Here is a 15881-nt window from a genome sequence, read left to right as displayed (position 1 = left end):
AAGGTGACAGATATAGGGCCATGTTTTGTGCAATTGAAGCAGCCCCCCTTCCAGCCCTTAAGGGATGGTGCTGATAATGATCTGCTTAGGAGACTCCTAAAGACTGAGTTAAATGAATGATACGCCTTTTAAGTCTGATCACTGCTTCCTTTTAATTCTGATTGCCATAGTTGCTAACTGCCCAATTTCATTTATGAAACTGAAATATCTGGCCTGACAGGAAGAGCTTACGCAACTGCTGTAAGCATGAAATCATCATCTTACAGTGACAGGAAAAAACTGTTCTCCGGCATCTTTGGATCTTACATATGTGTATATACACACAGATACGCTCTGTATGTATTTGTGTGGATATATGTTACTTACACATATATACCATACCTACTGTTTGCTGTTTTAGTTTCATTTCCTTGGCCCTTCCAGCAGACAGAAACCCCAGCCGGTAAGCACAAAGAACCAGCTCTGTCATCTGTTTATTTTACTCTTTCCCTTCACCCAGATCTTAGGGCATAAGTCATTCCTTCTGTAGGATGTGATGCAATGATTCTCATTCCTAAGACTTCACGTTTCTTTTTTTTTTTTTTTTTAAGATTTTATTTATTTGACAGAGAGAAATCACAAGTAGATGGAGAGGCAGGCAGAGAGAGAGAGAGGGAAGCAGGCTCCCTGCTGAGCAGAGAGCCCGATGCGGGACTCGATCCCAGGAGCCTGAGATCATGACCTGAGCCGAAGGCAGCGGCTTAACCCACTGAGCCACCCAGGCACCCCAGACTTCACGTTTCTGACCAAAACTGTTGACGTGACCAAAGTACATTCTCATTCCATTCTCTTTTTCTTGACTAAGTTGAAAACATTGAAGTTCAGTAAATTTTATTATTTTTAAACTTTGAAGAATTGTTATATGTGACTTTTCTCATCTTTCTTCCTCAGTAATCCCTTAAAGACTTGAAAACATTAAGAAGCAAAAGGCAGGGGCACCTGGGTGGCTCAGTAGGTTAAGCATTTGCCTTCCGCTCAGATCGTGATCCAGGGTCCTGGGATCAAGCCCCGCGATGGGCTCCATGCTCAGTGGGGAGCCTGCTTCTCCCTCTGCCTGCCACTCCCTCTGCTTGTGTCTCCTCTCTCGCTATCTCTCTGTGTATCAAATAAATAAATAAAATCTTTAAAAAAAAAAAAGGGAAGGAAAGGCAGCACAATCCTACAATACACTTTCCTGACCTTATGTGACACAAATTCTCATTGACCTGGTACATATGCATGTTTATTGATTGCTGCTTCCCCCTTTACATTTCAGTTATCCTCATTTAGTTATAACTATACATCACACTTGCATGGCACCTTTTTAGTTACTTCCACATGTGTTGATCCTCATTAATTTATCCTCACAATACATCTTATATCTGCCTTTGCATCCACTTTTTTATCTGTATCTTGCTTTAGTTATACAATATTGAGAATATATTGATTTAAGCAGTAAATATTTAAAGCTCGATATTTTTTTTCTAATTTTCCTGGCAACCTAAGGACACTGATTGAACAGAGATGACAGGGAGCTTTATTACGAGGCTTACACAAAATCTGTGAATCTAGCAGGACAAATTGAATTGCTAATCACATCCAACATGTTAGGATGTTTATACATGGCATTTTTTTTTTTAGCGTAACATTTTGATGTGTCCTTTTCAAATTTTAGAATAATTTAAAACATATAAAATTATGTTTGAGTTGGATACAGCTGTTTATCTCCATAAATTAAGTTTTTTTTACACTATTACAATTAAAATAAAGAACTAAATAGGGAAAAAAAAGAAAGAAAAAGATCTGTGGTTGATATGAAGTTGAAACTGTCATCCACAGGTTGTTTTATTTTTTCATTAACAATGTCAGTGTCAATTTTGAACTTGCAAATATGTTTATACTGCCATTCTTATCTGTTTTCTGGGTTTTAAAGTAATTTAATTGAATCTAACCCATGATGCACCTCATGCTGTTCGCAGTCCCATTACATTAAAAGAATCCCATTATAGCTTCTTTCGTTTACACCAGAAATGAGCACAGAGGTGCTGGCTCAGTCATGTGATTCTGATCTCCATGTCGTGAGTTCAAACCCTATGTTGGGTATTGAGCCTACTTAAAGGAAAAAAAAAGAAAGAAAGAAATGAGCACATTAAATCAAAAGGAACTGAAAAGGAGAAACAAAGTGTGTTAATTTTCTTTTAGGTTTGCTACCTGATTAATATTAAACTAGTTTATTTCTTTTTGGTGCTTATTTTCAGAGGTAACGTTTTTTCCTTTTTTTCTGCTGAGTTACTAATACCAATGTGGGGGGGTTTGCTTTTATTTTTTAGCAAATCACAGATGAAGGTCTCATTACTATATGCAGAGGGTGCCATAAGTTACAGTCCCTCTGTGCCTCCGGCTGCTCCAACATCACAGATGCCATCCTGAATGCTCTAGGTCAGAACTGCCCACGGCTTAGGTAAACATTTCTTGTTTAGCTCAAAAAATCAGGGGAAAGGAACAAAGGCCTTCTTCACACGAATTTATTGCTCGGAACTTTGAGATTTTTAAGGTAGACACTACAAGGTCACTACCCTTTTAGGTGCTAACCTGCTTGCTTTGTACCTCACTTGATTATATGTATAATTAGCTTAAACCAAGGGGTAATGTTCCCTGTTTCCTACTTCTTGCTATCCATACTAGGAAAAAAAAAATTCACATTTTATTTCTACTTAGAAATGAAGTAAAGGCATTTTCTCTTATTAATACTTCATATAATTCCTTCTGGAAGAAAGTTTTTAAAGGCCTGCCCTGTGGTTATTTACCTTGTGGTAATGATGCCAGCTACTTAGCATTAAGTATTTAAAAAAAAATATAGCCCTGCAGGAATACTTCCTTTGTGTTCATGGTCTTTTAGAGAAAGCCCGATTTCTCTGTGGTTCCTCCTCTTTGCCTAAAGAAGCATTGGCTGAATAATTTACTAAGAATGCAGTGTTAGCATGCACATGCTTTCAAACCCATATTGGTTCTGTAAAAGCACACAACATGCTGTTTTGTAATAAATAAGGATGATCCCCATATACCTTTTTTGTTCTTAAAACAACTTTATTGGACTTATATGCTAGATATGTTAACCCTTGTTTTAAGTGATTTGCAAATATTAATTAATTCAATCCCCATAATAGCATATAAGCACTGTTACTATCTCCATATTACAGATGAGAAAACTGAAGCACAGAGAGAGATCAGGTAACCTGTTCAAGGTCTCACAGCTAGTGAGTTCAGATGCAAGGGTTCAAACTCAGGCAGTCTGGTCCAGAACCCAGGAAACCACATATAATAATCACTATAAACCCATGTAAATTTATTAAAGCTTTTTGTTATTACCTGGCCAGAGGCCTAACCATAATTGTTAAAAGAAAAGTTGCCTAGATTATCAGAGTTCCTTGATATATCATAGACTTGGTCAAAAATAATACTATCAGAGGCCTGGGGCTAAGGAGGCAGCAAGAGTCCTCCCTAAAAATATTACGCATGACCTTTTTCTCTTTTAAAGCAAGGAGTGTTCGGCTTCTTACTCCTTCACGGTTTATTTTATTGTTCGAACAGAAAGGCTCTCAAATATCAGAATCAAAAGTTAGGTTCAGTCAGATCCTGCTTTCCCTTTAGATGTTCATTTCTCATTGCTGGTTGATAATGATTTCTTCTATTATAGCTTTGTTTGTTTCAACTCATGTAGTAAGTAATTCGTAAGCAAACATGAAGATGTTATTTGGTACTATCATGCAGATGTCACCAGACTCTTCACAAAAAAGAGCTACTTTTGATTCCCAGGTCCTGTGGTTAGTATTTTGGTTGGTGTTCAGCAGTTCCTGAGTAGGAGACTGGCTGCCAGCTCAGCCCCGCTCTGTGCTGGGCCTCCCTGGGAGCCTGTGGGAAGAGGCAGGACACTTAGGGTGTTTTTTTCATAAGTGTGGAATTTCATACATGGGACAGGCCTGTAATTAACCAGTCCCTTCATAGTATTTTTAAAAGCTATTTAAATTTGAGTGAACCTACATGTAAAATGGGGAAAGAGAATAATTTACTTAAGCAACAGATTAATTGAAGCGGAGTATTTATCTCCATTTCCTTTGTTTTCTAGGAGCAGGCTGCCCTCTGGGGGTAAGCAGTATGCCATCAAGAAGGCTTTTAAATGCATTTTGGCATTAACTACAAGCTTCTATTATATTCTTCTGATTGCGTCACCCTGAAATGTGGTATTTACAGGACCACTTTATGATGACTCCATGAAAATGAATGGCAAGATCTGTATACAGACTTGCTTAGCTGTTAATGTCACTCTATCATGCAGTGTTTAGGGACTAGGAGGTTGTTTTCTTAAATTCTTGCTGTTTTAATAAACCCAGTTTTCAGAAAACAAGGGCTTGACTTTCACTTTGTTTTGTTTTGTTTTGTTTTTCAACAGAATATTAGAAGTGGCGAGGTGTTCTCAATTAACAGATGTAGGCTTTACCACTCTGGCCAGGGTAAGTTATTTTCTCCAGGTTCTTTACAAAATAATTTTTTTTTTAATTTCACAAGAGTGAGCAACAAGGGAAACGTGGAATGGCAGCAAAGTGGAGGAGGGTATGGAGTGTGAGGGCACTTCTCTGGCTAGTGTGCCTGAGCCTTCTCATGCTGCAGCCACAGGCCTAAAGAACGTGAACTGCTCTAGAAATATAGACGTGTCTTGGAGACCATGATGTTCCTTCTTGAGACTTGATTTGCCACTTTTTCATTAGATGGTAAGCTAGGCAGGGCCTTCCTAATGCTTCGTGGAAAAGCTTTCTTGGTTATTTGGTGTGTGACTGGTGGGTGAGAGTAACATTGAAAGAAACATAGAGACCTGATTTTAAATGGAGGTGGTTTAAGAGATTTTTTTGTGTTCTGCAGAATAAATACTTGGAATCGTTTTATAAATCACTGTATAATGATAGTATTCAAAATTATACTGTCTTTAGCATATATGGACTCTGGGGAGGGACATTTGCTGATGGAAGACTAATGGGTAGGGGGCAGCACGTGGCATAACTCAATGAAGACACACAGTTTACCTTCCATTCTTTCAAAGAGATAATTTTCATTAAATTATTTATGGTTGGAAGGATTCTGTATTAGGTTAGTATTAATGGGCAGAAAATTTATTCCCTTGGACTTAAAAGATAATAGATACATAATTGAGAAATTTCCACTGTGATCAAGGCCTTTTAAAATGTGTGATTAATGGAGGCAGAAAGTGACATTAGAATGACACCAGCTCTGAAATTTAAGATTTTGTCCATGTATTTAATACTGCTTCTTAGTGTTCTGGATTTAAATTTTCCCATGTTTTAAATCTTGGTGCTATAATGTTTGGTTTTGTATTCTGTAGAATTGCCATGAGCTTGAAAAAATGGACCTGGAAGAGTGTGTTCAGGTAAGAGTGTAGATTTCTACTCAGAAATACATTATCGTGGCAGCTGGGTGGCTCAGTGGGTTAAGCCTCTGCCTTCCCCTCAGGTCATGATCTCAGGATCCTGGAATCAAGCCCCACATCAGGCTCTCTGCTTAGTGGAAGGCCTGCTTCCCCCTTTCTGTCACTCTGCCTGCCTCTCTGCCTGCTTGTGATCTCTGTCAAATAAATAAATAAAATCTTTTTTTAAAAAAGTTTAAAAATAATACATTATCATAGGGGCACCTGGGTGGCTCAGTTGGTTAGGAGTCTCTTTGTTTCGGCTTGCAGACTCTGGGGTTCAAGCTCAATGGGGAGTCTGCTTGAGATTCTCTCCCTCACCTGCCCACCTCTACCCATCTCTCCTTAAAATAAACAAATTCTTAAAAAAAAGAGAGAGATACAATATGATAGAGACTGGCAAAAAAAAAAAAAAAAAACCTTACATATACATACACATCAAAACATTCAGTTCCCTGTCCCAGTGTAGTGTAGTGCCTGGTGGCAGTGCTGATTCTTCATTTATTGAGGTGTCCTCCAGGTGTCCAGGCAGAAGTACTCGTGCCATACATGGTAAGGAACTAGGAAAATACATGCCATCAGTAAGGTTGCCAGTGGAAAGAAAGTAGGTCCAAGCATTCAGGCCGTAAAGATGTTAAAGTGTTTCCTTAGACATACAGGGTTATAACAGTAGTAAATAATTAAAGCCCCATCACATGAACAGTATGGCACTGCCCCCACCTTTTTTTTAGATCAGTGAGACTATGGACCCCTTATAATATTAGCCCTGGAGGTCCAACTCTGCCCTTTGGGCAGACAGACCAAATACTGCCTTAGCCACTGTTTCTTTTATTACCTATTATAAGAGCTTCAAGATTAGTAGTTGATCAGAGAGAAATTTTTGAAGGGGGACTCCTAAAAAGGAGATAGATTAGTAAATCTTTTTAATGGTAAAAATAAAGATACTTCTAGTAACTATATAGAGGTCAGTTTTTTCTAAATTACTTGTTATCCAGACACTCCTTAGCAACTGTTCTTACTAAACTAGAACCTGGTCACATCCATCCATCTCTCACTGCCTGAGTGTGCAGTGCGTCCTCTTCAGTGTTACTTCTTCTCAGTGATGTGCACACACCTTCTCTCCCCAACCTTCCATCCCCCACCATTTCTTAGCCCCTGTGAAGCTGTGTGTTACGGTCATCATCATCATTTCAGAGTTGGAGGAACATTTGAAAAGAAGCACTGATCTACTTTCCAGCCTAAGATAACTCTAAAAGACTGTTCTTCCTTCAAGAGTTCCTCCTTCTTGAATGTTCTTAGTTAACCCAAATTCCAGCAGCCCCTTTTCTGTCGTCTTTGGGAAAATACCTGACACCCAGCTTATCAGAGTTCTATCAGGGCTTATAAAATATAGGCCAGATATACTTAATAATTTGAGGATATTTTCCCATTTAAAAAAATTTTTTTTTAATGGAGCAGCGTCTCCTGATTCTTTTCTGTGGTGGTTCTAAGGAGGTAAAACAAAGTCCAGTGGGTAGAAATAACAAGGGGACAGATTTTCATTCATTTCAGAAACAAAAGAGAATTTTCAATAGACCTGTTCAAAGATGGAAGACTCCAGATAACTAGATGTTTTCAAGCCTGCCTGGATAGGTTCTCAAAGAACAGGTTCAAGTAGCTGAAGGGCTTTCAATCTTAAGATCTGTTATTTTTATGATTAATATAGCCAAGAAGCTTTTTTGGAATTATACCTATAATAAACTTACGTGTTTCTTTCAGATAACAGATAGCACGTTAATCCAACTTTCTATACACTGTCCTCGACTTCAAGTATTGGTAAGTTTGACTTTTTAAAGTTTTATGTGCTCATTGGATTTAATCAAAACCTACCTCATACTTTCTTCTTGGTGTCTGGCTACCATTTTGGGAAAACATATTTCTGAAAATTACCAATTTACAGAGGATCAAGGGATAATTTATCAGTACTTGGAGATTGAAAAGTGACAAGGAGGGTATGATTTCTCCCTCCCACGTGAATTACACTTCAGCCTGAATAATGTTTAAATTTCAGCGATCCAGGAGACAGAATAGCCCAAAATACAATTTGCTTCACCTTGAGACTAAATGGTCCTGTAAAACAGAATTAATCAAGGCTTTACTAGGGGTGTTCTCTGCTACTCTTTCCAGTAGCACTGTGGGAATACATTCTGCTTAACTATTTTGTGTCCAGGCTCATTTTTTGTATGTATTTTATGGTATGTTACTAATTAGAATTGGGACGGGGGGTTCAGAGTTTCACATGGGGGAACCAAGGATTCAAGGAAAATTGATAAAGTGAAGGAATTTGTGTGAAGAGATGACCACACCTGACAGGTGTAGGAATCATCTTCGGTTAGTTAACTGTTTGGACATTCCCCTGTACTAGGTATTCAGTATTTAGTCCAAATTCCAGAAGGTTTTGTTCAAGAAAAACTTGAGGGGCACCTGGATGCCTCAGTGGGTTAAGCCTCTGCCTCCGGGTCAGGTCATGATCTCAGGGTCCTGGGATCGAGCCCCACATTGGGCTCTCTGCTCAGCTGGGAACCCCCTCCCCCACCCCCCCTCTCCTGTCTCTGCCTACTTGTGATCTCTGTCAAATAAACCAATTTTTTTTTAAAGTATTTTTAAAAAGGAAAAAAGCTTGAGCCCCTCTTATCCCTATAGAAAAGTATAAATTTGTATGTGAGCTTGGATATCATGATTTGTTCATGAACTATTCCGTAGTCATTGCATGAATTCACAGTATATTTAAAATCACACACAGAAGGACTTCTGGGTGGCTTAGTAGGTTAAGCGTCCAGCTCTCGATTTTGGCTCAGGTCATGATCTCAGAGTTGTGAGATTGAGCCCCGCATCGGGCTTCATACTGAACATGGAGCCTGCTTCAGATTCTCTCTCCCTCTCCCTCTGCTCCCTCTCTGAAAAAGAATCACACACAGACACGTCAGTCACTGATAGTCAAAAGCAGAACCCCAGCAACTCTAGTTTGCTTTCTTACTTCACCGCGTAGATCTGGTGACGGCTCCATAGACATCACAATCCAACTCAGAAGGTTTCCTTTCTGCCTGTATACAGGCCGGTGGCTAGAAAAATACCCTGAAGTGTTCCAGTGTCCTTCCTTGCTCTATTTGGCTGCAGAGTCTGTCTCACTGTGAGCTGATCACAGACGATGGAATTCGTCACCTGGGGAATGGGGCCTGCGCCCATGACCAGCTGGAGGTGATTGAACTGGACAACTGCCCACTGATCACAGATGCTTCCCTGGAGCACTTGAAGAGTTGTCACAGCCTCGAGCGGATAGAACTCTATGACTGCCAGCAGATCACACGGGCTGGGATCAAGAGACTCAGGGTAAACACGGCCACACACTCTCCAGCTCTGGTGCTCTCGGCACCTTTCCTTCTTTCTTTTTTTCCCTCTTCCATTTCCTTTTTGTTTGTTTGTGTTTGTTTTTGTTATAGATGTAGATTTCTGTGACTTGGACATTTAGCAAAGAGGAAAAAAAATGGAGAGCAAACCTAAGGGTAGATAGTTTTTACCTGTTGTTCCAGATGGAAATTTAGTGGGAAAATACCCACTGAGAGGAAGAAAGTAGGTCTTCTCCCAGCAGAGTCTCTCCCGTAATGTCCAGGGCTTAATAACATGCCCAGAGTCAAAAACACATGCCAGATTCAGGAAAGAAAGAAATAACATAAAGAAAAATATTTAGTTAAATGGGATTTAAGAATTTAATTTGTATTTCCTTTCACATCAGACCCTTTTGCTGGGGTTCTTTTTTAAGACAACAAACGGATTAAGTAGGGTTTTTTGTTTGTTTTTGGTGGGGTTTGGGGGTTTTTTTGTTTTTGTTTTTTAATGCTTTCTTTTAGCCCCATTCTCCATACTAAAGAGACCCATGCATCGTCAAATGCCTAGAAGACAGGTTGCCAGCAAGGAGGTTATAAAAGGATGAATGAATCTATATGTTAGGTTATTCAGCTCAACAGACATTTATTGGAACATCTGTTTCACACCTGCTGTGGGAAAGGCACTGTGCTTAGTTAGTTAGGCCCTTACAACCAGTGTCTGAAAACATCCATGTTGGCCATATGGCATCTGAGTACATCAAGGAGCACCAAACCTCATCTTTAGTTCCAGTTAGTCTTAGTTCTTCCTCTCCCTTCAGACCTAGAGGACTGAGAGCATAACTGCTGTGGAAGAGCCTTGCAGCCATATTCCTTCTACACCAAAAGAGGAGAGCCGCAGGCCAACGAGAGCCTCTCCTATAGATGGCCTCCTTACAGAATCTCTTCCAACTCTGAGTCCTCAAGACTTTTTATCTGTTCTCAAATCAAATCATCACTTAGCACTTTTCCATTTTAATTTAGCTATTTATGTCTAGACTGTTAAGTTCCCTAAGAGCAGGACCTTTGTGTTGACCATCTTTGTACTCCCTTATGTAACTAGCACAGTGCCTTGAGTGTGCCAGGAACTCAGAAACTATTTATGTAGTAAAAACAGTGTATTGTTAAAAGAGGATAATGGAGTTTTTAAGAAAATATCAGAAGAAACATTGTCCACAGTGACGTGGAAAAAATCATTTTAAGCATGTACAGTTTCTTTTAACTTTGGGAATGCAACTAGCAATCCCTTTGGGACAGGTTAAGAGATTAGTATAAAGTCTTACCCCAGTTTTATTATTAAAAAGCAGATACCAAAGTCAGGAGCTATTCAGTCATTTAGAACAACCTGGAATACTAGAAAGCAGAACCCAGGCCTCTCAACATCCTAACTGGTACTCAGCCTCTGCCTTGCTTTCATGTTCACTTAGCCCCTTTGTTTTTTCTGAAAAGCAATGTTGCTCTTTCTGTTGAAGCCCTCTTTCTTAGTAATGTTTCTGTCTTGTTTCAGACCCATTTGCCCAATATTAAAGTCCACGCCTACTTCGCACCTGTCACTCCACCCCCATCAGTAGGGGGCAGCAGACAGCGATTCTGCAGATGCTGCATCATCCTATGACAATGGAGGTGGTCAGCCTTGGTGAACTGAGTATTTAATGACACTTCTAGAGTTACAATGGAGTCTCCAGTGGAAGCAACCCCAGTGTTCTGGGCAAGGGTTACAAAGTGAGGGCAGCGTCCAGATCCCCAGAGCCGCACATAACATGCATACCCACCCTCACCGCCACCCACTCTAGTTCTGTGACCAGGGGACTGAAGCCCATGCTGGCTTTATCAAGTGGATTGGTGAAACTTAACCATTCCTGTTGGACATGCCAAGAAGAAAATCATAGGCAAGGCGGAGGGAAGGGGGCATTCCAGCAAATGCAGTGTTACTGCTTCTGCAGTTTCTTCATTTTGTGAAGGGGTTTCTTTGGTGATTTTGGAACAGCAACTGCAGTTCTCCAGGGTCAAGGAAAGCATAGAAAAACAATATATGTTGTATCCAGGGACCAGAAAGAAAATTTCTTTGCATCCTATAAATGGTAGTCATCCATCATGAGATGACTACAGAGCTTCTGTGCTTCCTTGTTCCCATGCCAACATGTGCTGAGCATGCTCACAAAGAAGGCTCATCCATTCCTCCTCCTGTTTTAAGTATTTGGCCCAGAGGTTTCCTAAATGGTTGCACTGAAATCGCTGTGGTCCAAATGTGATGACTTACTCACTCAGATTGTCACTCTCTGTAGCACACTTGTGCACCTGTCTTTCGGTCTTTGTTGCTCCCTCCTGCACTCTTGCTCAGTCTGTCACCTGTTCATTGTGTGCTTACTCACACTCGATTGTTACTCTTTTGCTGTTGCTGTGTTTACAGTGTGCATTTTGGATGATTAGTTGGGGTTACCAAACATTTTTAAAAGAGACATTATCAATAAATATTTTTTTAATTCTAAATTTTACCATTAGGGGACCCTGCCTGAATCTTTGCCAGTGCGAAGGGAAACTGTCACAAAACCGAGATATGGTACGAGAAGAAATTGAGCTAAAACTGTTTTGATGAAAACAAACTTTGCCTTTTGGTTTCTGTTATACCTTGTGATATTATAATAATACGCATGATATGCCCAGTATTCTCCCTGCACCTCCCATCAGAATCCACTAACTTAATAAGGAGAAAGAAATGCATTATTAGTAAAGAGTGGAATGGCAGATCCCAAAACTGAGCCCGAAAGCACCCCCCACCCAAGGTTAGACATGTCAAATATTCACTGAAATCTAGGTGTGAGCAGTACCATCGCTGATTGGTGTCTGTGAGATTGTTTTGTTCTAGTAAGAGTGCTGCTAGAGTTGCTGTGCCGTCTAGCTGGTCAGTTTCTCTCTTTTTTTCCCCCTGTTCCAGCCTTCCAGGGATACGAGAATGACCCTAGAACAGTTGCTCAACTGTCTGTCAGTGTTGATGGTGTATCTCAAATGTTGGCACCTCAGAGGACCAGAACCATTTCAGAACCTGTCAATGCTATCTCTCTTGTGCTCCAGGATTCCCATGAAGGAAATCCAAGGGCAGCCAGATGAAGGCTTTGAGAGGAAGCACGGGGTTCGGTGTCTCTGCCCAGCATGGGTAGCCGAGCTGAAGGCCTTTTCAGTGCCCATGATTCAGAGTCAAAGAAGAGGCTTCCTTCCTTCCCCCCAAAAAGTCATAAAGGATGAGGAAACTAAAATCAGTTTCTAAAGTATAAGAAGTAGATTTCTAAAGCCCAAAGTTAGAAACCTTATGTGGTTTTTTAATAGGACACCTTTTTTTTTTTTGGTCTTTTAGGACATTCTTGTGCAGTCTGCCATGATCTTAGATCATCTTCTGCATGATCCAGGCTGTTAAAAGACTTGTTATAATGCTGCAGGTGCTGGCTCTACCAGCATATGTAAGAAAAAAGTAGGACTGACTTCTCCACAAGCAGTTCCATGAAAGGATGCTAGAAATCTATATTGTCCACCATTATTTTGCATGTTAAATTTACTTTAAGTCCTATTTTTTATTATGCCCTTTTAAAAGCTCAAATTACTTTTCATTTTTCATTATTCCTTCCCCTTATCCTCTTTTCAAAATATCATATGAAGAATATACTTAATTTTTTTTATTGGAGTATAGTTGGCATAGGGATATACTCTGTAAAATGAGACTCCTTCTGGTTATAACCCACATACACAGATGCACACACTTGCACACATGCTTCCAGATGTGGTTGATAATATTCAGATCCCCAGGTAACTCATTCAGACAAAAGTAAAAAGAGAAATATTTAGGGGCCATCTGCTCTAACATATTAAGGTTTTTTTAGTATTGTCTGAACAAATTGACCATAAAACCCTGATTGGTTAGTGAGTATGGATTTAAATTGCACACCAGTAGAGGCCATTAAAGTATTTCTTTACTTAAAAAGTACATAAATGTAAAAGACCCTATTTACCAGGACACGAACATCTTGGAAATGCCGTTTCTCATCTCAAAGAGTGGACCCATGTGCAGGTGCCTGTGGACTTGTTCAGGTGATCCCTACCTATCTGGGCCAAGAGCAGAGTCCAGTGAGAAAAATGAAGTATGCAGCACTGGTGTGTATGTGGCTGGGCCTTGTTCCTTTCACAAGAAAACTTAAGGCCCTTCAAGCTTGGACGGAAATAGATTTTTTTTATGCCAGTCTGTAACCTACACCAGCTAATGAAATGTACCAGGAATTTAAGAACCCAGAATGTGGTAAGTTTTGGTCAGGTGGAAAGGGCCCCACCATCCTATCTTAATATCAGGGATACTTTTGAAAATTCAGTAAGACTTCAGGGATTTAGGAAAAGCTTCTTAGCCTGTTCCTTTGACTCCAGCCCTGGCCCTCTCTGTCTCCCATGATGAAGAAATACAGAGTGAATGGAGAGATTTGGGATATGTTAGAATACGTCAGAGCTAATGCATAGATTCACAGGTAGCCAGGAGGGGTTACTGCTGTGTCTTTGGAGAATGTTATTAAACATCCAGATCACCTCTTTTCCAAGCAGCCTTTCCCTCTACATTTTCCAGCATCATTTGCTACATCAGTATCTTTTGTGGCCTCTACACTGGCTCCACCAAGGTGATCCCAGTTTCTTCTTCTTTTTTTTTTTTTTTTTTTTTTTGCAGTGCTCCCATTTTCTTCCTGTACTCATCCTTGCCTTCTGTTTAAAGCCTCCATCTTACTCCCAATGATGCTGCTGATTTATTCTCAGTGTCTCTAGTCTCTAACTTCCTCTTAAGGCCCTTGTCCTGACGCAAGCAAAGTCTCTGGGCAGCCTTGAATACATTAACTGTTCTGTGGTTCAGGTCATTTTTCACTGGGTGGTCTTAGACATTTGCTTACCAAAATTTGAAATCATACTGTTGGATATGAGGAATAAGGGGATCAGGCTTTATCCTTTACCCCCCCCCCCAATATTTTGACTATGAAAGCACATTGTGCTCTATATTTAAAAAAAAAAAAATTTATTTCCTTCTCCTCTGCTCTTCAGTGGATGTATTTCTTAAATGGCTTTTGTAAATTTCCACATTCATTAAGTTGATGTAGCAGACCTCCAGCACATATTTTAGAGGGACACCTGGCAAATATTTTTATGATGATTTATTTTGGGCTTTCCAAACAATTTGAACTGTTCGATACAGGTCTGATGCTATAGCATTCAGGTTCCTTTATTTCTCCTAATTGCCTTGTAAAATGCTTTGTTACCGTTTGATAGCCCACTCTTACCATGAGGGGTAAACAAGGTATGCGGGGATTTGTCCTGGTCTGAAGTTGTAAGGAAGTATGAGTGGCACCGGAAGGAAGAGGGATCTGCCTGCCTGCCTGTGTGAGCAGTATATCTTTAGGTGACTGTGGTTTTGAAAAATAGGAACGCGTGTGGATTGTGGTTGACCCTTGGCCATTTAAGGTTTGTTGTGCTGAAAGTCATGGGTTGCTTATGACAGGTGATACTGGTACAAGAGGAGGGGTTTAAAGGAAGCAGGTCTGTTCTGCCTTTCCTTCCTTGTGTGCATGGTGTGATCAGGTTTCCATCCCCATTGTGCATCCTGGCTAAGGAACTCTCTCAGTGGTATGCTTTGGGCTTCCAGAACTGTTTTTTTTTTTTTTTTAAAGATTGCCTTCCTATCTGCCCACCAGTTCTAGGATCTTTAACCACCTCAAACCCAAGCAGTGTGAATGAGCCGAGACTTGTGTCAGACGACTGTGTGTTTGGAGGTCTTGAGGCAAACCCTCCCCCTTACAATGACCTTGGACCAAAGAACCTAATAAACGCTCAAGCAGTGTGAGGGTGAGGGGAAATAGGAGTCTAAGCCTCTCGTCACCTTTATTTCTCTCATAAACTTTAATTGTAATATTGGAAGATACAGAAAACTATATAAGACGATGTTGGTAGGCTATAATTAACCCAGGTAATTTGGGAATAACATTTGGCTGTATTTGCTATATCCAGGTGCCCTAACTGAACAGCTTGGTTCTCCAGCAAAGAACATGCTGCTCTAAGCTTGCCCTCTCACTTGAGACAAACTCTACTTGCCAGAAACTCATTTGAGGCACATAAATGCTTTTTCTGCATGCAGGGCTTCTGCAGCTCCCCCTCATAAGGCCAGTCTCTCTATTTCTCCATTTTTATTCTAAGGAACATCAGATCTGCATCTCTGAAGGCTTTGACTCTTAGGAAAGTCAGTAAGAACCTCTCAGCTGAGTCTGAGTGAATCTTTGGAGCCCAACAGAGTTACACTTAATTTTCAGCAGGGGGTAAAAAAAAAATGTCTTGGACAAGCTCACATGTGGGATATTAAGAGAAATTCCGTAACGTGCTTCCATCTCTGCCTCATGCGTTCTTTGAGTAAGCCCTCGGTGGAGTCTGGTTCGAAGGGGTTGAGTTCAGCCATGGTGTCTCACTGCCCTTTTAGGAAAAAGAACCATGAGCAACCAGAACTGTATCAATGGACTCTATTTTCTGTTTTTCAGTGTCTTGTTTTGAAGAATTGGGGTGGGAAAATGGTAGATGAGATTGAAAGTAAAGGAGAGAATCAGTTCTGGAACTGGGGCACTTTGCTTTGGGTACAGGCCTCTGTCCTGAAGATGCAGAAACACCTGCCTGAGTAGATTTGCTTTCCTCTCCGTCCAGTGAACTCCATGCCCTTCTCACCGGCACGGAGGGCTTCTACCCACCCTGCACCCGACCAGAGTCACCAGATGGGAATGGGCACCCCAAAAGAGGCGGTGAATGAGAATCCCCATCCCAAGAAGTGATGGGAGAAGAGAGGTGTCCAGACACATACGTTTTCTCTTTTGCCACACCTCAAGAACCCAGGGAAATCTTTGAAGTGATGTCTTTTTTTTTTTTTAAAGATTTTTATTTATTTATTTGACAGAGAGAAATTACAAGTACACTGAGAGGCAGGCAGA

General features: G+C 40.5%; 1 protein-coding gene across 4 annotated transcripts in view; it reads left to right on the top strand.

Moving 5' to 3' along the window:
• Positions 1-15236, top strand: part of FBXL20 (F-box and leucine rich repeat protein 20) — a 104474-nt gene extending 89238 nt beyond the window's left edge. For 3 of the 4 annotated variants that reach the window (XM_032322892.1, XM_032322893.1, XM_032322895.1), the window contains 6 exons: positions 2349-2479; positions 4469-4529; positions 5414-5458; positions 7253-7309; positions 8651-8863; positions 10403-15236. In XM_032322892.1, coding sequence (XP_032178783.1) covers positions 2349-2479; positions 4469-4529; positions 5414-5458; positions 7253-7309; positions 8651-8863; positions 10403-10510 — 615 coding nt within the window. In that variant the 3' untranslated portion in view covers positions 10511-15236. The remainder of the gene's footprint in view (positions 1-2348; positions 2480-4468; positions 4530-5413; positions 5459-7252; positions 7310-8650; positions 8864-10402) is intronic. The other variant, XM_032322894.1, reaches the window with a different exon arrangement.
• Positions 15237-15881: the final 645 nt, after the last annotated feature.

Source organism: Mustela erminea, chromosome 18, assembly GCF_009829155.1.
Source record: "Mustela erminea isolate mMusErm1 chromosome 18, mMusErm1.Pri, whole genome shotgun sequence".
NCBI lineage: Eukaryota > Metazoa > Chordata > Mammalia > Carnivora > Mustelidae > Mustela > Mustela erminea.
The sequence above is the reverse complement of the archived record's forward strand: the minus strand, read 5'-3'. Positions and strand labels throughout refer to the sequence as shown.